The sequence below is a fragment of the Mesoplodon mirus genome, assembly GCF_964341445.2.
Source record: "Mesoplodon mirus genome assembly, chromosome: 15".
Classification (NCBI taxonomy): domain Eukaryota; kingdom Metazoa; phylum Chordata; class Mammalia; order Artiodactyla; family Ziphiidae; genus Mesoplodon; species Mesoplodon mirus.
The window spans coordinates 42,716,003-42,737,814 of NC_138991.1; the positions used below are offsets into that span (position 1 = coordinate 42,716,003).

At 49.2% G+C, this 21,812-nt stretch overlaps 2 protein-coding genes across 9 annotated transcripts in view; one reads left to right on the forward strand and one right to left on the reverse strand.

Moving 5' to 3' along the window:
* The first annotated feature begins 587 nt into the window (after nucleotides 1–587).
* Nucleotides 588–7,915, forward strand: COX6A2 (cytochrome c oxidase subunit 6A2). Of its 3 annotated transcripts, none has more exons than XM_082643916.1 (3): nucleotides 588–829; nucleotides 7,462–7,676; nucleotides 7,761–7,915. In XM_082643916.1, the coding sequence occupies exons 1-3, from the start codon at nucleotides 796–798 to the stop codon at nucleotides 7,842–7,844; spliced, it is 333 nt and encodes a 110-aa protein (XP_082500042.1). In that variant the 5' UTR covers nucleotides 588–795; the 3' UTR covers nucleotides 7,845–7,915. The 3 variants fall into 3 exon arrangements, with proteins under 3 accessions (XP_082500042.1, XP_082500043.1, XP_082500044.1); XM_082643917.1 differs by having other exon boundaries at nucleotides 7,540–7,676; XM_082643918.1 differs by lacking the exon at nucleotides 588–829 and adding an exon at nucleotides 7,039–7,390 and having other exon boundaries at nucleotides 7,540–7,676.
* Nucleotides 7,916–8,839: 924 nt separating this feature from the next.
* LOC309816429 (integrin alpha-D-like) overlaps nucleotides 8,840–21,812 on the reverse strand; it is a 29,052-nt gene continuing 16,079 nt past the window's right edge. For 4 of the 6 annotated variants that reach the window (XM_082643907.1, XM_082643905.1, XM_082643908.1 and 1 more), the window contains 20 exons: nucleotides 21,306–21,435; nucleotides 21,053–21,195; nucleotides 20,762–20,902; nucleotides 20,464–20,673; nucleotides 19,656–19,786; nucleotides 19,379–19,536; nucleotides 18,225–18,379; nucleotides 17,832–17,963; nucleotides 16,395–16,468; nucleotides 16,018–16,159; nucleotides 14,087–14,200; nucleotides 13,896–13,975; nucleotides 13,704–13,787; nucleotides 11,031–11,109; nucleotides 10,764–10,871; nucleotides 10,580–10,657; nucleotides 10,270–10,383; nucleotides 10,046–10,147; nucleotides 9,672–9,782; nucleotides 8,840–9,209 (listed from right to left, as the gene is read on the reverse strand). In XM_082643907.1, the coding sequence (XP_082500033.1) occupies nucleotides 9,096–9,209; nucleotides 9,672–9,782; nucleotides 10,046–10,147; nucleotides 10,270–10,383; nucleotides 10,580–10,657; nucleotides 10,764–10,871; nucleotides 11,031–11,109; nucleotides 13,704–13,787; nucleotides 13,896–13,975; nucleotides 14,087–14,200; nucleotides 16,018–16,159; nucleotides 16,395–16,468; nucleotides 17,832–17,963; nucleotides 18,225–18,379; nucleotides 19,379–19,536; nucleotides 19,656–19,786; nucleotides 20,464–20,673; nucleotides 20,762–20,902; nucleotides 21,053–21,195; nucleotides 21,306–21,435 (2,400 nt within the window). In that variant the 3' untranslated portion in view covers nucleotides 8,840–9,095. Of the gene's footprint in view, nucleotides 9,210–9,671; nucleotides 9,783–10,045; nucleotides 10,148–10,269; nucleotides 10,384–10,579; nucleotides 10,658–10,763; nucleotides 10,872–11,030; nucleotides 11,110–13,703; nucleotides 13,788–13,895; nucleotides 13,976–14,086; nucleotides 14,201–16,017; nucleotides 16,160–16,394; nucleotides 16,469–17,831; nucleotides 17,964–18,224; nucleotides 18,380–19,378; nucleotides 19,537–19,655; nucleotides 19,787–20,463; nucleotides 20,674–20,761; nucleotides 20,903–21,052; nucleotides 21,196–21,305; nucleotides 21,436–21,812 lie in introns of those variants that run through there. The other 2 variants (XM_082643909.1, XM_082643910.1) reach the window with 2 other exon arrangements.

The window sequence follows — 21,812 nt, forward strand, 5'->3', positions numbered from 1 at the left end:
AAGTTTTATTGGAACCAGGGCCATGATTAGGGTGAGGTGAATGAGGCAGGGTGGAGAAAATACAGGGTTGATGCTTGTCTTTATTTAAATCTTCGATATTTTGATATTTTGTTCATCATGAATTTTTTGCATTCATTTTGATTTTTTGAAATATCGCGTTACAATGTCTCCTCTTGATTACTGAGTTTGGGGGCGTTCCCTTAAATTCTCTGCCAGAGGCCAGCTCCTCACTCTCGGTCTTTCCTTAGCGAGAGGTTTTAGGTGCCACCACACCACGTAAGGCCAGGTCACCTCCACCAGGGCTCGCTCGCCCGGGCGCCCCAGCCGGCTACTTCCTCTCACATTCTAGTTAGGGACTGGGATGTGGTTCCTCGGTGGCTCTTTATGGTGTGCTCACTGCTCTGACCTGTTCGGGACCATCTTGGGAGGGCCTGGGGACAGGTGGGGCGGGTTTGGGGGAGGAGAAGCAAGCAGGGCGGCGGGGGCGTGGAGCGCCCCCTGCCGGAAGTTGAGTAAGGATGCCCGGGACCCTCCGCATTCGGGCCTCGGCCCCTTGCGGGGACTACATTTCCCAGAAGGCGCCGCGGAGGCTGCCAGCCGTGGAGGCTTGGCTGCGTCCCTCGCAGCGGAGCCAGGCGCCGCCGCTGCCGCTTTCTCTCAGCCTTCCTTCGGGGGTCAGCCCTCTCGGGATTGGACCCTCTGCCACGCCACGGATGGCCTTCCCGGAGCTGGGGTCTGGCTCTCTCCGGAGAGTGGGGGCGACCGGCCCCGTCTCGGCTGCACCCCGGGTGTGTCATGCAGGAGACACGCAGGTGCGGGGTCTCAGTGGGTAAGAGCTGGCGATGGGCAGCAGCCCGGCCCGCCGCCTCCACCTAGAGCTTGGGGTTTCTGAACACACGTCTCCGCCGAGCCCCTTTGATGCGGCGCCCCATGAGCCCCGAAAGCACACGGGTGTTATCCGGGGTAGAAAGGGCGGGACGAGCACCTCCACTGCCCTTTTCAGCTTTCCACCCTCCATTCTCTTCTTGGAGTCCAGTTATTCTATTAACTCCCTTAAGCAACCACAGCCTCTCCCGCCTTAAAATCCGGGCCTCTACTACTGTTCCCAAGGTGTCCGCTGCGTTCTGCCTTCACCACCCTACCCCACCCCGCGCACCCGCCTTCTGTCAGGTTCAGCTTTCTCAGCTTTCCACTAGGCCACTGTGTACCCCCAGCCCGGACACAATCATGTAGGCTTAGACGGTTTGGTTAAGTTAAATTTTATCATCATGTGACACTGAGTCCAGCTACTGAGAGCTGCACACACCCAAGTTCAGGACTCGATCTTAGTCTATTGATACCCTGGACCCATTGCTCAGAAGGGAAACACTGCAGTGAAGGAAGGAGTAACCTGTGGAGGTTACTGAGAATAACCTGAGATATCCCTTTAGTTCAAAGTTTCTCAACCTTGGCTGTACATTATTGTTATTACTCTGGGGTACAGCCTAGGCAAAAGAATTTTGTAAAACTTCTGGTTAATTCTAGTGTGCAGCCAGGGTTGAGACCACTGCTTTAACCCCTAGGACAGATGGGTGGGGCCTGGGATGGCCAGAAGCACTAGGCCAGGCACCTCCAGCTGGGAGTAGCCTCAACCCTTCATCCCAGTGTGCTGCACAAATCATTGTTAACATTTTCTATGTGTCCCAGGCTGTGGAAAAAGGAAGCTCTGCCCTACAGTAAGAAACGTATCTGACAGCCTTATGTAAGGCAGTTGGAAGAAAGGCCAAGTAGGAAACACAATAATCCCAGGAAGAGGTAAGGAAAGCCCAGGCTAGACAGTGAATGTAGGAGGGGAGAGCTATGATAGTCACAGAGAGAGTGATGGATTATGGTGGCTAACAAGGCCGAAGTTTCTGGCAACCTGTGGCACTTTCAATTGTCACAAGGGCTGACTGCACTGACTGTGTCCCAGCTGACTCAGAGAGCATTGCCAGAACTGCTGTGGTTTTCCTAGGGCCCCCAAGACCATGAATGGGCCACGGTCATCAGGCTTGGCTCAGTCTCAGACACTAGCAAATTGAACTGTGGCCATTCAGACTTTCAGAAGAGCATCTACTTTATGAAGGCCAAAGGCCTTTTCTTACATAGGGCATCAGCTGCACTCCTGAGGATGATTTCTACACAAGAGATTCAAAAAAAATAAGCTCTGTGCATGGCCTGAACATGCTCATGACAGCATTTTCTGTAGTAATGACATTCCAATAATAAAAGAAATGAATAAAATGTGGGATTTTAAATAAAAATTGGATGTAGCCATTAAAATATCCTTATGAAAGAATATGAACGAGCCAGAAAATGTTCACAAGTAAAAAAAGAATGCACAAATTCTTTTCGGAAAGCAAAATTAGACTCATCTTTTTTTTTTTTTTTTTTTTTTTTTTTTTTCGGTACGCGGGCCTCTCACTGCTGTGGCCTCTCCCGTTGCGGAGCACAGGCTCCGGACGCGCAGGCCCAGCGGCCATGGCTCACGGGCCCAGCCGCTCCGCGGCACATGGGATCCTCCCAGACCGGGGCACGAACCCGCATCCCCTGCATCGGCAGGCGGACTCCCAACCACTGCGCCACCAGGGAGGCCCTAGACTCATCTTTTGCTTGGAGTAGTTTTCTCTTGTTCAGTAGCTAAACTATGACTGTAGAGTAGTCAGAATATGTAGGCATGTTGGCAAAGCCTGAAGAAACATGCAAACATGATGATATTATTCTTAGAAGCGGTGGGATTATGGAGGAAAGGTAGTTTCTTTTTCAAAATTGTCCTAATGAAATAAGCATTATAGCAGAGAAATTAGCAGGAAGCTCTCTTGAGCCAGACCATTTGGGTCCTGGTTCTGCCACTTATCGTATGGATGAGCACTGGCAAGGTTAAGACCCTTTGGTGCCTCAGTTTATTCATCTGTAAAATGGGGTGATAGTCCCTCTCTTGGTTAGTTGTCGTGAGGTTTAATCAACGTGCGGAAATTCTTAGAACAGATAATCTCATTAGTACAGATGCGTAGATGAAATGCACTGGACCCAAGTAAACAGCATTGTGTTTAGTTGCTTTTCTCTGTTATTGCTATAGAAATAACCATGATCTCATTGACTGGCAGGCAAAGTGACTGGGCAGACTTAGATTGGGTGTGGTCACTTTCATGGTCCCTTTGGTTAACTTTCCAAGTGTGTCCACATTGTAACTTGGGAGGGCAACAAAGATAAAAGAATCTGAGTCTTAGCATAAACAAACCTGAGCAGCCGGAAGTGGTTCCTTGATTCAGTTGCCATTTATTGAGTGCCTACTGTGTCAGGCACTAGGCCAGAGCCTCTGCTCTCACGGAGCTCAGTCTACTGGGGATTCAGACATGTGACCAGACGTTCGTGATGGTTCTCAATGCCGCTGCAGCAGTCACCACACCAAGTGTGATAGGAGAGTTTGGGAAAGCTTTCATTGGAGCTGGGGCTCACGTGATAAGTAGGACAACTTTAGGCGACAGGAAAGCGGGAAGGGTATTCTGGGCAGTTGGAAGTAAAACAAGTACAAAAGCACAGAGGTGTGAAAGGCCATGGCGAGTAAAGCTGCAGAGGTGGGGCAAAGCCAGGCTGAGAAGCTCTGCTGTCCGTGCTGAAGCATTTGAACTCTCTTCTGTAGGCCATGTTGTGGGTGGCATTTAGGCACAGGTGCTTTGAAGCAGGGGAGTGACATCAGATTTAATGCTGGAGTCTGGGGCTTAAGGGAGAACTATCACTGGTGGATTATATGGATGATAAACCAGAATGCAGGGACTGGAAGCAGGGGAGGCTGATAAGGAGTCTTTTGCAATAATCCAGGCAAATGATGACAAGGATTTGCACTTAAGGCAGTAGAACTGGCAACAGAGAGGAGAGGATGGAGTTGAGAAATCTTTCTGAAGTAGAACAAAAAGGATGTGGTGCCTGAAGAGACAGGTGCAGTTGGAGGTGCAGAGCTAGGGGGAAACAGCGGAGTCAAGGACTTGGGTAGGGGAATTCCCTGGTGGTTAGGACTCCGTGCTCTCACTGCCAAGGTACCCCGTTCAATCCCTGGTTGGGGAATTAAGATCCCACAAGCCTCACAGCCAAAAATTAAAAAAATAAAAAATAAAAAGAGAACACGTGTACACATGAAAAGATAAGAATAATAAGTAAAAAGAAAAAAAGGACTTAGGTAGCAAGCCTGGAAACGGGATGCGGGATGCTCTGAGGCTCTTCTATGCTGTTTGAGTTCTCATCGAACTCCACATTTTTTTTTACGCTAATAGCACATTGTTGGGAAGACCAACAAATAATTTTAAAATAATTTTTATAAAACACAAGGGAAATAATTTATTAATCACTGATGTTGAGACATCACTTAATATTATGCTTGTCCATACCAAGGATATAAGGATTTCAGTAACATACCTTTGCCTACTACCTCCCTAAATCCTTCTGTAAATTGTGAGATTTGAGGGACAGGAGAGAGGAGAAATTGTTCCTTTTGAATCTCAAAATGATGTTAGACAAGAGAAGCCAGACACAAAAGAATACATAATATGCAATTACATTTAGATGAAAATTTACAATAGGCAAAACTAGTTTATAGGGGCAGAAAGCAGATATCAGTGATTATCTGGGGCTGGGTGGGAGAGGGAGTGGCCGACTGCACAGGGGCCTGAAAGAACTTTGAGGGGTGATGGAAATGTTCTCTATCTTGATTGTGTTGGTGGTTATGCCAGTGTATACATTTATCAATATGGGCTTATCAGATTTTCAGCAGGAGGGGTACTTGGGCAGGTGTGCCACAAGAGGGCAACAGCAGCAGAGGATGCTGGCAACCCTCGGGCCATCGACCAAGTACCAGCTCTTAGTGGGAACTTCCAAGCTGAGGCTAAGGGATGGGAATCCCCAAGGAATTGTTTGGTGATGACCAGCAAAAGTGAGTGGAGAGAGGGGCACCTAGAACCTTTTCAGGTAAAAATACCCCCTTCATTTTTGTTTTCTCCAAGAGCCATAATCATTCAGTAGGGAGGGGGTTTGAGGGGACTGTGTGTGGACAAAGAAGCCAAGTAAGTTTAACTGGAATAAGGTCCCATCTTCTCAGCAGCAATTCCAAAATACAACTGGGAAAAAACAACTGTAGGAAGAATTCTGTTATAGCTCAGTGAGGGCGTGGGAATAATTTAGCAGCACCATATAACATTTAACTGTTCAACAAGGTTACTAAAAACAAAACAAAACAAAAAGCTGAAAAAAGACATGTAGAACCAGTTTAGACCCATCAGGAGGAACAGGTATGGAGCCCCTTCTTGAAAATATACCTTCCTCATTTTTCTTTCATATATTTAGATTAGGTATCAAAACATAAAACTTATTTTTCTTTTATATATTAAATTCATATCAGGTACATCAGCTCTTGATCAAAGCTGGGGGCATCCTGTTGGACTGTAGTTCTGAAAAGGTGTTTCTATAGCGTTATCCAAAGTAACACGGTCCAAACATTCATTAAATACACCTTTTTAGAACACTCACTTCATGCCAGGTTCTGTGCTGGTGTTGAGGACAGAACCACGGACAAGGCAGATGTCAGCCCTGCCCTGTCTTGCAGTTTTCTAGAGCCTCTAGGGTTCACACAGCCCTGCATATGCTTTCTTCTTTTTCCTCCAAGTAGTCTGATTTTTCAGACTGAAATAACATACTTAGCAGTAGACACTTGTCAAGTTTGTGGCTGTCCAGCATCTTTGGAATACTCATCCTACATTTTCTCCAAGACACAATTCCTACCTCCTGAAGGCAGAAGCCTGAAGTAGATTTCCCAGCCTTTCTCAAAGCTATGGCACAGGCAATGACCTAGGTGTTGCCAGTTGGTGCCCACATGATGCTTTGATCGAGAAGAGAGTGACTGAAGGATGCAAGTTTCATAAAGAATCCATTTTCAAGAGGGGATGAGGGTGGAAGAATCTAGCTTTTGATGAAATAAAATTTTTAAGGCAGGACAAGGAAATTTTTAAGCATAAAATTCTCTGCCCTTTTGAGCCACTACCCCCTCCCCTTTAGTGTGCATTGTGTATCTGCCTTATACATTAACTAGATACCCTTAGAAGACACAGGAATGCCTACTCGCTCCCCTCCACCCCCCCAAAAAAAAGCAATTTCCTCCTGGTGCCAGCAAGGTAATTCCTTGGAGATAACATTCCTTTCTCAATCCTGTAAGGGGTCACAATAGCCCACTACATGCCTTGTTGGAGTATGTAAACTGTCAGTAGGTTACATTGATGTATAACCCTTTGTCTCAAAAACTTACATAACTGTATCTCGACCTCTAACAGGTGGAACAATCCTCAGAGCTTTCTGAAAGACTGTCTCCCCGGTTATAACCCTCAGGTTGCCTCCAATTATATTTTCCATTTCCTTTTTAAAAAATTAATTAATTAATCTATTTATTAATTTATTTATTTAGGCTGCTCCAGGTCTTAGTTGTGGCATGCAGGCTCTCAGTGGCAGCATGCATGCGGGATCTAGTTCCCTGACCAGTGGTCGAACCTGGGCCCTCTGCATTGGGAGCGGGGAGTCTTACCCACTGGACCACCAGGGAAGTCCCTATGTCTTTCTTAGATTGACTACTGATTAAATTTTGGTGACACTTTCCATGGCAGCATTGATGAAGTTTTTGGCACTCAGTGTCCAGCAGTGTGAACTGTCTCTGCACAGCTGGCCCACAGAATGGTTTGTTTCTGGCGGTACCAGAGATCCTGCGAGCTACCTAAGATTCACAATTGCATATCTTTTTAAAGCTAGTTAAAGGGAGTTCTGCTCTTTGCAAAGAACTGTGACCAATACACATACTGAGCTCCTGTTACGTGCCAGACTCTAGGCTGGCACAATCCTCTGTTGCTTTACCTAAACTTCATAAAGATCATTTAAGGTACAAATTATTATACAGTTTACACCTGAAAAAACCTGAGATTCAAAAGGACACAATTCATTCTACAAATATTTATTAAAGGCCTACTGTGTGCCAGCCACTGGGAATAGAGTATTGAACAAAATAGTGCCCCACAACTATAAAAAGAATGGCATATTGTATTTTAAATGTCCCCTTACCAAAATAAGAGGCACAGTACAGCAGCTGTCTGGAGAGAAAGACCTCCAGCCAGGCAGGCCTCGTTTTAAATATAGAAACCCCCTAAAAATAGCCACCCACATTACAGACTCAACAGGTGATTGGCGGGAACAGAGGGGGGGAGAACCGAGGCCTCAGTGAAGGAGAAGGAAAGGACGGTGCCGTTGTCCCCAGCTTCTCTCACCGACATGGCTTTGTCTCTGGGGTCCTTGGGTCGCGGCTTGGCCAGTGCAGCCAAGGGAGACCATGGAGGGACAGGAGGTGAGTTGCAGCCAGGGCCTGACCCTGCGGCTTCCTGACCTTGTCCATCTGTCCCCCACTCCTGCCTCTAGGACGTTCCAGGGTCCTGGCGACGCCGCCCCCTCCCGCCCAGTCCGTCTCTCTCTCAGCCCTGCCTTTCCCCGCTGCAGCCCGCACCTGGCGCCTCCTGACCTTCGCGCTGGCGCTCCCGAGCGTGGCCCTCTGCACCCTCAACTCCTGGCTCCACTCGGGCCACCGTGAGCGCCCAGAGTTCATCCCCTACCATCACCTCCGGATCCGCACCAAGGTACACTGGCCCGCGCGGGCGCGAGCGAGGGGGTGCGGGGGACCCCCAGGCTGACGCCTCACTCCCCCCTCCCTCTCTCCACAGCCCTACTCCTGGGGAGACGGCAACCACACTCTTTTCCACAATCCCCGGGTCAACCCTCTGCCCACGGGCTACGAAAAGCCTTGAGTTCTTGGCCGATGCCCCCAGACACAATAAAAGTGTGGAAGCTGCGTGTGGCCGCGGGCTCCGTGGGGACCAAGGGGCGGGGCGTCCATGGCTAGAGCTGGGCTCGCGCGCAAAGTGCAGTGGGCGCTCCACGTGCTCTTCCGGAGACCTTGACTTGGGAGGGACTCGAGGGAACAGTCTCGATGGACAGGTAGGAGAGGGCCCCTCCCCTCTCACCTATTAATAATTAGGGCTGTAGGCTGTAAAGGGCTTTAACATTCACTGACTTCTCACAGTAACTCTGGGAACAAGATCTAAGTTTGGTTCCACCTTCTCCAGAGGAGGAATTTGAGATTCTCAGAGATTAAGTGACTTAAATTCAGGCAGCTCGTCGGAGGCCCGGTGGAGACTCAGGGCTGCAGATCCTGAGGTACCACTCTTTTCCTGACACACATTCAGGGCCTCTGTGATTTCCCGCTGTCTAGAGACAATTGTGATTTCAAACACAGGATCTACAGCCCTCTGTGTAGATCTTCATGACCTAATTCTGGATTTGGAATATTTTGGTCATTCTCTATGACCACCTTTAATGGGTCTTCTGTATTAGTTGGGGGAAATTAGATGCTCCCTTTCTGGAAGCCTGGTTCTCCTAGTTTTGGGGGACCCCATTCACAGGGGATGTTGGTTCAGACAAGCTCTGGACATTTCATTCACCTCCTAGGACAGTCAGCTCACTTGCCATTGCCAAGGAGCCTGATGCCTAAGCTGAAACCCATGACCAACACACACACACACACACACACACACACACACACACACACACACAGGGAGAGAGAGAGAGAGAGCTTATTTTGCCCTCCTCTCCTAAAACTACTCACAGCACCATTAAGAAAAGATGCTCACAGGCCCCAGTCACCTGAGAAAGAGAGAACATTTTCTGTACCCACAAGCCACCCCTCCCCCCTTACTAGAACAGCATTCAGGTCCCTAGATTAGAGCTCTTTCATACAAGGAAATTGTGTTATAAACATCCTCATTTAATGTGACAGTTATTATACATATGAGAATTCATGCTGGCATCATGCCCGCTTCTGTAAAAAGTGGGTCATCACTGAAGAATTCTGGTAGATATGTAAAAATATAAAAACCTTTCAATGCCTTGGGAAGATGACTTAGCACCTGGCAAGTTGCTCAGGCCAGTCCAGATCTACACGGAAGTTATTCCCATGGAAGTCAGCCCATGGGGGTGGAGATAAATGGGAAAGTGGATTCTTAGGACAAAGGCTGATTGGGGGCCTCACAGCTGAGATACTCCCCATTGAATGTGGCACTGTCTTCAGTGTTGTCACCCATCATTTCTTTGTATTGACGTTTGAAGAAGCCACACTATGAGGGGAAATAAATCAGAAAATCTGGATCAGAGGGCAGGGTAGGAAGTTGGGAGTAGGAAGAAGCTGAGACAGAAGAAGGAAACCAAACTGACTTGTATTTGTGTGCCAGAACACTTATGTGAACAACATATATCACATACTGAGTGTCTTCTCTGTGCCCAGCTCAGTAGCTGTACACATCATCCATAGCAGAAAAGCAAAGATTCTGCATACCCTGGCCTCATGTTTGTCTCATTTCAGTCACTCTATGATGTAGGCATTATTTCATTTCGAAAATGATGAAAGAGCCTCAGAGAGGTTGAGCAACTTGCCTGACACTATACAGCAAGTAAGAGCCAAAATGTGTACCCGGACTTGCCTGACTTCACTGTCTGAGTTCTTCCTGCTATACCATCCTGTCTGTGGGAGGGCCAGGGCTGGATGCTGGTGGTGTCAAGAGTGAGATGAAAGCACTCACCTTGTACAGTGCAGCTGTGATGAAAGCCAGCAGCAGCAGTCCTCCCACAGAGCTGCCCACAATGAGGGGGATGGGGTTATAGACCTCATACTCTTCTAGCACCATCTCCACCTGATTTGGGGATCAGAAAGTATCAGGCCTCTTGCTGTTCCAGACTCCTCCCAGGTTCCCAATCTTTAACTCCCTCCCTTTCTTCATCAGGCTCTGCTCCAAGGGGTGAGATACAGAAGCACTCATGGGCTTAGGAACAGTTGCCTGCCTAGGGACCTCCATCCTTCCTCCCTCCAGGCTTGCAAGCCCCCCACCCAGCATCACAGATTTAGCATCAGGAGCCCTCTGATCAGCCTGGTCACTGCCTACCACATGGTCACTACCTGGGCTCTCAAAAATGCCTCCTGTCCTTGAAGCTGGGAATACACGGATCTGTTGAAAATGATTTCAGCCACACTCACGACCAATGTCTTCTTCTGCAAAGTCTGCAAAAAAGAAGGGGAGGGCTGGGAACTAGCTCTGGGGAGGGCTCGGGGTTAGAGAAACACCCTGGCTTGAGGTGAGCACAGACACATCAGGCCCCACCTGAGTCTGGGAAGGGACACACCTGGCTGGCCCAACCAAAGCTGAGGTTGCCCTTCAGAATAAAGTCAAGTTCCTCCTGGACGTGGAAGGAGGGGATGTCACAGCGGAACCTCAGGCAGTCAGCAATGGAGCAGTCCTGGGGACAGGAGAGGAATGAAACTGAGGAGGGTCTTCACTTAAGGAGGAACCACAAGAGAAAATGAAATCTATCATATTTGGGGTGGGGAATAGATGGACAATCACAGAACGTAAACATGGTGATACAGCTAACAGTACATTTCCCTGGATCCCCCAGCTCCTAGCTCGTTCTATGGTGATGGGATCTTTCTCACCAGCACGAGACTGCTTGGAATCTGGGTCTGGAAGTCAGGTTGCTGGGGAGGTTCCCTCTCTGACACACAGGGGAGACTCTAGGAAGAGAGAGGAATGCCATAGAATGATCCACAGTCCACTGGTGAGAGGGTGTGAGGCACTGTGCGATCAGACCCTGGAGAGTGACAGAAGGCAGGCAGGCACCTGTGAAGGGGCCACCATAGCCACGTCCCACACAGCCACACCTTTCAGCAGGACTGGGACCCAGAAATGAATGCTGATGGCCAGATCTCTCTGACTCAGGTTATTCACCTGCAGAAAATAGAGACAAAACATTACTGTGGTCCCTGGAGCATCCCAAATCCCCCTCCCCCTTTCCTGGCTTCAGCCCTCGACTCCTCTCCATCCTTGCCCACCAGCTTCCTATGTTCACATTGGGGGGACAGACGTGGATATTCCCTGGCCTCTCACACGATATCGATGCTCGGCTTCTTTTCTGCTCTTCTGGTCAGAAGCTGAAAATTTGAAGTACTTGGTGGATTCTTCCTGCCTGGAGAGAGAGAGGGCTTGTTGGTGAAAAACACACCTGGGACCATCCTCAGTTGCACACCAGCCTGCTGCTGAGGCCTCTGTTGGGCCCAGCAGATGACCCAGGGGAGAGATGATGGTCCCCCTGTGACTTTGCAGCCTCAGCTTCAGCTCCTCTCCTTCGTGGCCTTTTCCCTCGTCCCGCAGAACTGCTAGCTTGTCCCTTGAGACCCCGGCCCTTTCCTCTCCCCATGACTTTGCTCAAGCTCTTTTTTTTCCTGCTTGGAATGTCCTTACCCACTCCCCTTCTGGAAATTTTCACTTAAAGTCCCAACTTGAACATGACCTCTCATGATGTCTGAACATTTCCCATGGGAAAAAGCCGTTCCCATTGCTTTCTCTACTAGGTACACGGTTGGCCTCCCGTAATGCTTGCAGAGGCAGCTGCCAGAGCAAATAAACCTAAGGGGACTTGAGGGAACCAAGGCCTGGAGATGGGGTGCAAGCCCTTCCATAATGGGAATGAAGAAAATAGATCCAGCTCTCCTGGGACAGTTAAGTAATTGGGAGGAAAGATGGTGTGTGGACACAAGCCCACAGAGTGGACATAAATGTCCCAGGCTGCAGGTGGCTTTCTTTCCATCCATCCATCCATCCGTCCATCCATCCATGGCCTCCTTTAGTCAACATTCATCATCTGCCAGGCTGTGTGCTTGACTCTAGAGATTCAACTGTTAATAAGCCATAATCCCTGTCTTCCCAGGGTTTAACATCTAAGGGCTCAGTGGAATCAGGCAAACAAGCAGAGGGACCTGCAGGTTTCACCAGTAACTAGTGTACAGAAGCCAGGCCAGCCCTACAGAAACTCCATGGGCCCCGCAGTTTTCCCACCAATGTGATTGTCAGCTTGGTGATTAAGCATATAGGCCAGACCACCTGGGTTCACATCTCAGGTCCACCGCTTCCTACCTGAGTAACTTAAGGCAAATTCCTTAACCTCTCTGGGCCCCTGTAGTTCTTTCCTCTTGAAAACGGAGATGCTAACAATAATGCCTGTAACAGACTTGTGATGAGGTTTGTAACAGTGCCATGAATATTAAAATCTATTTTTCCACTTAGTATACTAGCCTTCCTCGCTGCTCCCCATCCTACCCCTTTCTCTCTCTGCTTCAGTTTTCCCACCTTAAAATCTTCCAGTTCTAAACCTCTTTTCAAATTTGAGTAAATCACTCAGCTTCTCCAATCCTTGGAGAAGCATGTAGTATATGGCCATGGGCACAGCTCTGGAGCCAAACCACCTGGGTTTGATTCCTTGTTCTGCCACTTACCAGCTGAATGACAGGGGTAAAAACCTCTGGACTTCCTTGTTGGCAAAAAGGTGTATAACAATAACTATATTGGGGCTTCCCTGGTGGTGCAGTGGTTAAGAATCCGCCTGCCAGTGCAGGGGACACGGGTTCGAGCCCTGGTCCAGGAGGATCCCACATGCCGCGGAGCAGTTAAGCCCGTGCACCACAACTACTGAGCCAGCGCTCTAGAGCCTGCGAGCCACCACTACTGAGCCCACGTGCCACAGCTACTGAAGCCCGCGTGCCTGGGCCCTGTGCTCCGCAACATTAGAAGCCACCGCAATAAGAAGCCCGCGCTCTGCAACAAAGAGTAGCCCCCGCTCGCCGCAACTAGAGGGAGCCCGTGTGCAGCAACGAAGACCCAACACAGCCAAAAATAAATAAATAAATTTACAATATCACAGAGCTAATAGAGTGGTTAAATAAATGTAAATACCTGTAAAGTGCTTAAAACAAGGCCTGGCATGTCGTATGACTGTAAGCTCTTATTGTAAATTTCAGTGTTTTCCCATGGATAGAAGGGGAAATTCACACATGGAATTTGGAAGGGCAATGACACTGCCTGAACCCCCTCTCTAGTTCCCCTAAAAATTAGCACAGCAGCAGCAGCAGCAAACTCTGTCCCATGGCAATATTATAAGCTTTTGATCAACTCTAAAGACTCTGGAATTTAGCCAGGTGGGTGGGGCTCCTTGTCCTGCTCCCAGCCTGGCCCCTTCCCCAACCTTTAGAACCCAGAGCAGCAGCCCTACACTTGCCTTTCCTGTAGCCTGCTGAGCCCTGGGCTCTTAAAAACCGTCCCAACAGTTTCTCACATCTCTGCTCTCCTCTGACTTTTATGAAAACCTGACCTTCTCTTCACTCTGTGTGGTGACAGACCATATCCTGTTGGGCACAAGCTCCCCACTTCAGAGTGCTCAGAAAAGCCTCAGTCTTAATCTAGTAGCTTCAATTCAGCGTATTCGTGTTTAGCACAAAGGCTGGAATTGGCTTCATGTTAAAGGAAGCCTGTATCTTGGAGAGAGAGAAGAGGATACACAGTGGTGACAAGGTATGTGTGTCCCACCAGCAGGTCAGTTCGTCAGAGAAGAACCAAGAATTGTGGGATATGGTGCTATGGTATAAATATATGGCTGGCCACAAGAATCGCCATGTGGGGAATCAGAGTGGCTAGCTTAGATACCCATCCTCAAAAGAGCAGGCTGGCCTGCAGGGGGAGGTACTAGGCTTGGAGGAAGGTCCAAGGGGAGGGCCAGGGATTAAGTACCTGCTGATCACTGTGTAGACAGCATATTTCACTGGGAGCTCCAGCTGGAAGGTAGTGTTGTTGGATGTAGGCTTATTATTTTCACTGGAGGAAGAGAGGGGTGACTGGTTGGGAAGGAATCCAGGAGAGGAGTTTCTGGCTGGGGCATGAAAAAGAAGAGGGAGGGACACGCCATATGTGGCCAGGGCTCACCTGCTTGCATTGGCCCTCAAAAGCAACTTGTCTCCCAGGGTGGCCTTGTAGGAGACATCAAATGTGACTATGAAGGTGGCCTGAGGGAGGAAGAAAGAAGGGTTGGGGATAGGGAAGGCCATGGTGGAGTGAGGGAAGGAAATGGGCCAGGACGAGGGAGAGGAGTGATGAGGATTGGGGGAAGCTCTGACCTTAGTGCCCTCTTGGAAGATGGGGTGGTTGATGCTACAGCTGCTGCTCCTCAGGCCCTCATTCCCAGTGGGCACTGCCTCACATGCCAGGTGCAAGGGACGCTGATGGGGTTGCTTCCAGAGGAGGAGAATGAATTTTTAAAAATTTACCCACATGTATATATGGGCTTGATGTATAAGAGTGGTGGCATTGCAAAGCAGTAGGGGAAATGACAAGTTTTCAGTAAATGGTCCTGAGAAAATTGGCCCATACAAAATAAACAAATAAACAAATACTGGATCCCTACCTCACTCCATACATTAGAATAAATCCTGACTGAATTAAAGACTCAAATGTGAAAAGGCAAAATTAGAAATATTTTAGAAGATAATATAAGGGAATGTCTTTATATATAACCTTGGAGTAGGGATATATTTCTTAAACATGATACACACATAAAACACAAATACAAAGGAAAATTTTGACAAAAAGCAACCACAACCAAATTTAGACCATCTATTTATTAAAAGATGCTATAAAGAGACTGAAAAGACAAGCAGTAGGAATGGAAAAGATATTTGAACACATATAACTGGAAGAGGACGAGTAACCAGAATATGCAAAGAGATCTTACAACTCAATGAGAAAAAATGGACAACTCAGTAGAAAAATAAGAAAAAGAGTTGGACAGGCACTTCCTAAAAGAAGAAATCCAAACAACCAAGAAGTCCAAATGAAGAGTTGCTCAACCTCATTAGAGAAATACAAATTAAAACTGCAAGAAATATCGTTACTCACCCACCAGATCAACAAAAATTTAAAAGTCTGACAATGCCAAGTGTTGGGGTAGATGTAAAGCCACAGGAACTCTCATACGTTGCTGATGGAAGTGTAAATAGGTGAAAATGGTTTGGCTTTACTTAGTAAAATCGAAGATACACACAGCCAATGATCCAACAATTCCACATGTGGTATATACTTTCCAAATATTATGTGTAGGGGCACCAGGATACATGTTCAAGAATAGTCATGGCCAAAATCAAAACAACTCAAATGACCATCGATCATCGAATGGGTAAATAAATTGTGATTTAGTCATGCAAAGGGATTCTAAATAGCAGTGAAAATATTCCATAGCCACAAGCAACAACATGGATGAATTTCACAAGCATAATATTGAAGAAAAGAAGAAAGACACAAAACATACAACATTGTTATCACTTATATTTGGAATCTAAAAAATGAAACAAATGAATGAATATAACAAAACAGAAACAGACTCACAGATCTAGAGAATAAACTAGTGGTTACCAGTGGGGAGAAGAAGGGGGGCAGGAGCAAGATACAGGTCGTGGTTTAAGAGGTACAAACTACTGTGTATAAAATAAATAACATACAAGGATATATTATACAGCACAGGGAATATAGCCGATATTTTATAATAATTTTAAATGGAGTATAATGTATAAAATATTGAATCCCTATGTCGTACACCTGAAACTAATATAAGATTGTAAATCAACTATAATTTAAAACTTGCGGGAAAAAAGGAGCATACAACATGTCTCCATTCATATAAAGTTCAAATATTGGCAAAACCCAACAGTATTATCTAGAGGTGTATTTATGGGTGGTAAAAGTATAAAGAAATACAAGGAACTGATCGTTGCAAAGTCAGAATAGTGATTACCTTTGGGAAGAGCGTGAGATTAGGATGAGCAAAGGCACATAGCGAAAGGGCTTCTGGAGGTGCTAGCAGTGCTTTATTTCTTGACCTGGATGCTAACTGCATAGACTTTTGCTTAATAGTTAGTCACTAAGCTATACATGTGCCTTATGCACTTGTGTGTGTGTGTGTTTATATTTCATTATAGAAGAAATTAAGAGGAATCTATTATGACCCAGAGCAGGAGAAAGGTCCCAGCCACTAGGGCCCAAGGCAGCTGTTTACCTGGATTCTTAACACTCGTCGATAGGACAGCCCTGCTGGATAGTAGAAGCTGACCACAGTTCCATAGGAATCCTCACCCTCATTCCACACGGTCACTGTCACATTGAGCTCCAGGGAGCTCCCCACCACCAGGGTCTGCAGGCTGAACGAGGAAGGACAGGAGTGGGACAGAGACTCAAGGAAGTAGATTGGAATTGAATCAGGGGCAGGGGCAGGGCTGTGGGAACTCACGAGCTACAGGCTGATAACCTTCCAATCAAAAGCATTTCTTTGTTAGAAGGAGAGCCAAAGGGAAACATAAGGACTTCTTATCCTATGAGGATGGGAGACCCAAAAGCTTGAGTGTCTGGCTATGAAAGTAGATAGAGCTCACTCACCCTGAGAAGCTGAGGCTGACACTCAGGTCCCCTTCACAGAGGTGATCTTGCCCACAGTTCTTCTCAAAGGGGAGCTGCAGCAAAACAGTATATTCTCTTCCCATCCATGTCTTAATCCATCTCCAATCCCCTCATTAGGAGCACTCATCGACACTGAGTATTAGCACCCACCCTGCACCCAGCACCTGTGCTAAACACTGGCAAGTAGGGTAATGAGGGAGGGGCAGTTAGAATATAAGGGGAAGATAAGACAAGATCCTTGGCTTCAAGGAACAGAAAGCTTAGCTGAGGAGTCAAATCCAACTCACACTGGAACAACCATTCAACAAACATTATAGATTGTCAATAATGGGACAGGTTCTGGGTCAGGAAAGGTGGGAACTACAGGTGAATTAGACATGGTTCTTGCACTCAAGGAACCTTCAATACCAAAGGAGCCACAGAAGTAGACACAGATTGCTATGAGTCCACTCACCTGATATTTGGCATGACATCACCATGACACAACAGGAGGCCAGAGAAGAGGTGACAGATGCTGAGTGTAGTGTTCAAAAGAGAGGGAGATCAGACTGGGGCTTTGGGGACTAGAGGAGATCTTTGAGGTGGGGAGAAGGCAATGTTTTCCAAAGAAGAAATATGGCATGCGGGAAGGATATAAAAATCAACTGCCAAACAGTGTCTTAATCTGTTTATTATGTGCCCTTACTAGGAATGCTATGAGCAGTTCCAGGTACCTATGATCACTTGACAGTGCCTCCTCTGAAAGAATAAGGGAATTGTAATGTGAAAATGGAAGGAAGGAAGGAAAGAAGGAAGGAAGGGAGGAGGGAAGGAAGGGAAGGAAAGAAGGAAGGAGGGAAAGAAGGAAGGAAGGGAAGGAAGGAAGGAAGGGAGGAAGGAAGGAGGGAAAGAAGGAAGGAAGGGAAGGAAGGAAGGGAGGAAGGAGGGAAAGAAGGAAGGAAGGGAAGGAAGGAAGGGAAGGAAGGAAGGGAAGGAAGGAAGGAAGGAAGGAAAGAAGGAGGGAAAGAAGGAAGGAAGGGAATGAAGGAAGGGAAGGAAGGAAGGAAGGAAGGGAAGGAAGGAAGGAAGGAAGGGAGGGAAGGAAAGAAGGGAAGGAAGGAAGGGATGGAAGGAAGGAAGGGAGGAAGGAAGGAAGGAAGGAAGGAAGGAAGGAAGGAAGATGACATGGACAAAGGCACAGAGATAGAAATGAGAAAAGTTGGGAAGGGTCTGCAGAATGAGAACCAGAGAGTTTATGTTGGGGTGAAGTGGATAACCAGCTGGGATGTGTGTAGGAATCCAAGCTGGGCAGGACTGTGGGAACTGGGTGGAAGCATTTTAGATTTGAAGTGGTTGCTGGGAGCCACCATAGGCTCTTAAGCACATGGAGACACAGTGAAAGTCAGCACATCCCCGGGACTTCATTGGAAGACTCACAGAAGCAGTGAAGCGGTCCTGCGAGTCCACAGCCAGCACAGGGCGTAGGTTCTGAGATGAGGAGATGGGCTCCCCAACCAGGGAGAAGTTGAGTCGCAGGATGATGGGGTTCGCCATGTCCTCCACACAGTCCTGAGGGAGAAGGGGCATTCAAGAACTCGCTCTCCTCCTTACTTGCTACTACTACTCGAGCTTCTCCTCCACTGCATCCATGCCCCGCTGTCCAGACAGCACCCCATCCACGCTGTGGAGCCAGGTTCCCCAGGCCCAACTTTCCCCTCTCCAGCTGCAGGCTCCCACCCTTCCCATCTCACTCAGCAGGGAGTGGAGATGCCAGAGGCTAGCCTTGGGCTCCTTCCTCCCTCTCCCTTTCCCAGAACCCAACGTCCTCACTGGTAGAAGCAGCTTCATGGTGTCACAGTGCTCTCCCAGCCCTAGGGTTTTTCTTCGGGTCAAAGTCCAGTTCTTGGTCTCACCAAAAATGGCACGAGAAATCAGACGACCTGGGTCCAATGCCAGATCGTACACGACAGAGCTTCGGACGTCACCTGAAGCAGAAGGGGGAACGGAAGACAGAAAGTGAGAGAAGCGCAAATGTTCTGTTTTCATTGTTTCATGCAATAAAGACTTGCTGAGCACTTTCTGTGGGCCATGAACTGTACCAGGTGCTGGGGATACATGTGGGGAAGGAGGAGAATTATGGTCCCTGTCCTCATAAGCTCACAGCCTAGAAACAGAGACCAGTACGTAGGACATAACATCACAGCGAGATCCATGCAAGGGTGGGATCCTCAGTGGTACCCAGGAGGGCTTGTTAACTCAGACTGGGGGTCAGAGATGCTTTTCCTGGATGGGCCTTGTCTGAGCTCCGACCTGGAGGATGAACAGGAGTCAGGTGAAAAGCAGGGAGGGGAAAATCCCAGACTCTGGGAATAGTGGCTAAGACCAGAAGGGAGAGGGAGGTTGGCACATTAATTAAAAAGGAGTTCCCTGGAGGTCCAGTGGTTAGGACTCTGCACTTTCTCTGCTGAGGGCCTGGGTTCAACCCCTGATGGGGGAAGTGAGATCCTGCAAGCCACGTGGCCAGGCCAAAAAAAAAAAAAAATGTGTATGGCGTAGTGGGGAAGGGGACAAGGTGAGGCTAGAAAGGCAGAGAGGGACCAAATCATAGGGTCATTGTGGGCAAAACTTCTGGTCTTTATAAATGCAAGAAGGGGGTGGTTGAGGGGTGTTAAGCAGTGTTTAGGACCAATCGCTGTAGTTCCCTGTGGAGAGTGGAGGGGGCGTGCAAGAATAGCCCTGGGCACATCTCAGAGTGGGTGGGAAGGAGAAGCCATGTCCTTGAGGAAGGCGGTGGAGAGGGCAGACCTCAGATGTGTCCTGGAGACAGAACCTAGAGGCCCGGGTGTGGGAAGAGAGAGGGAGGAGGATAGCTGGGTGGACATGGAGGTGAGATTTGGGTTCCTGAGCTCATTCCGTCCTGAGGATATAGGGCTGGGGGCCTCTCGGGGACAGTGAGGGTCTGGGTCTACCAGGAGGAAACTCACCTAGCTGGTCCTGTGAGCTTTTGTGGATAGTAAGACAGACTGTGGCGTCCCCAGCTTCCAGGGCGGTGGGCAGCTCTTCCCAGCACTGGTACACAGACTTTGTCACCTCCGGCGGCGTGAATCTCATAGCCACCTCCACATTCAGCACCGGCAAGCTCCTGAGGGTGCATGAGGGGCTGAGGATGGGCCTCTGGCCCCCAGAAGGAGAACAAGGGAGGGGGCAGCTTAGTGAATCAGACACAAGGGGCAGGCAAGGGGGGAGTAAGGGAGTTGTCACCTGAGCAGCAGCGCGTGTCCCTGGGCCCCAATGGCCAGGTCCACCAGTCCATCCTGGGTGAGGTCCTGACCTCCGCTCAGTGAACGCCCGAAATATTGGAGCCTGGGGGAGAGCTGGGAGCCTGCAATCCGCTGGCCAGGGAAGGACAAAAGAAGTGCAAGTCAAGGAAAGGGGATTGGAAAGGTTGGAGAAGAAAGATTTGGAAAGGACACTGAGTAGAGAAGTTGAAGAGCGGGGAGGAGTGGAGAGCAAGCAAAGTGAGGACCCCACAGTCCACAGGCAGAGAGGGGAACACTTTTGGTCCAATGAGGACCACGAGGTGCAGGTTAATGACAAAATCAAAGCGTAATGATGGGAGCATAATAGATTCATTTATTCATCGTTTACACGTTGATTCATAAATTACGTATGTTCATTCATAAATATTTGAGGAATGGAATGCTTAGTGCTCTCACTGAGTTATCTTTACAAGAAGCCAATAGAATTTGCTCATCCTTTCATAGAAGGAAACCAAGGCTCACAGAGGCTAAATCGGTCACTTGCCTGAGGCCACGCAGCTCACAGGGCTGGTCAGACATTTGACCTGGGGCCTGTGCTCTCTTAACTACTAAGCTGCCCACACAGTTTGAAGTCTGGAGTCAAAGGAGAGAAAAGAGAATTTGTGCTTAGCTGGGCCTGGGGGAATTAAACCACTAAAAGGAGGAAGGGAATGGTCACTGCCGAGGCCAGTGACAGGTGGCGGCATCAGGTGAATTGACAACAGGGGGGAGGAGGTGAACAGAAGAGGCTGAAGGCAGAGGGGCCTCACCTGGCTGTGGGCGGGGCTGATCCCCAGTCCCAAGGTTCCGTGAAACAGGTAGACAGCACCCCGGTTCTCCTGCTCTCCCGGGGCCCCGATGGCCACGTCCGTCAGCCTGTCCCCGTTCACATCCCCCAGAACCGTCAGAGCTGCCCCAAAGCGGCCCCAAGGGTGGCCTTGCTCCCCTCGCAGGACAGCACCACACTGCCACTTAGCCCTCTGCAGAACAAAAACAGTGTCAGGTCCCACCCCAGGCGACCCCTCCACACCCAGACCCCACCCAGCCCGGGTCTCATCAGCCACTCACCCCGCGGGGAAAGGGGCACACGGACACCTGGCCCCCCCGGCTCTGCTCATAGTAATGGGGGGCCCCGATGAGGACCAGGTCGGAGCTGCCATCTCTGTCCACGTCCACGGAGCTGAGGGAGGCCCCGAAGTAGGAGCCGATCTGGAGGGCAGAGCGTGGAGTCATCCTGCCTACCCCTGCACCCGCTCTGGGCCAGGTCCCGCCTCCCCCCAGATATCAGCCCCTCCCTGCTGGGCCCCGCATCCCCTTCATCTCCCTCTCTGCCCCTGGAGAGCCTCCTCCACACCCAACCTGTGTCCCTGTGACTTCAGCCTTCGGCCTCCATTGCCCGGACACCTGGGTGAAGATGACAACCTTCCCAGTGTGCTGATGGCGGGGGGCCCCCAGGACCAGGCTGTGTACCCCCTTCCAAACGGCCAGCTCTGTGGAGTAACCTAGGGGGACCAGGCCTCAGCACAGAGGCTTCCACTCCCCACCCACGGGCCCCTGCTCTTCCCAGGCAGCCCGTCTCCCGCCCGGCCCTCCGACCACAGCCTTGCCTCACCCAGGTAAGAGTCACTCATGTCCGCGTGCTCCTGAGACATGTTGATGAAGGTGGGGCTCCTATTTGGGGGGTACAGGAAGGCACCTCCAGACCAGCTGAAGCTCCCCACAGCCCCCAGGACTGGTCCATCCTGGGAGGAAAGGATTCCAGGGCTGAGCAGGTGGGAAGAAGAAGAGGATAGCCTATTCCGAAGCAATGGCTGCCAATGGTTCCACCCATCATGTGGAATTCTCTTTGCTCTCCCCTAGCTCTCACCAGCAGCCTCCATGTCCCTGATTCCTACATCTCTCAGTCCGTCCCCACTGCCGCCATCACGGTCACCCCAGCGCCTCTCACCCACTGCCCTTCCTGCCTCCTAGCTTGCTTTCCTCTGTTTCATCTACTGCCCCAGAGTTGGGTTTCTTCCAACCCAAACGTGCAGCCACCATCCTGCTGACAAACCAAGGTGGCTCACTGTCCCCAAGCACCTGAGGGTGGCATTTAGGATCCTTCCCAATCGAGCCTGTG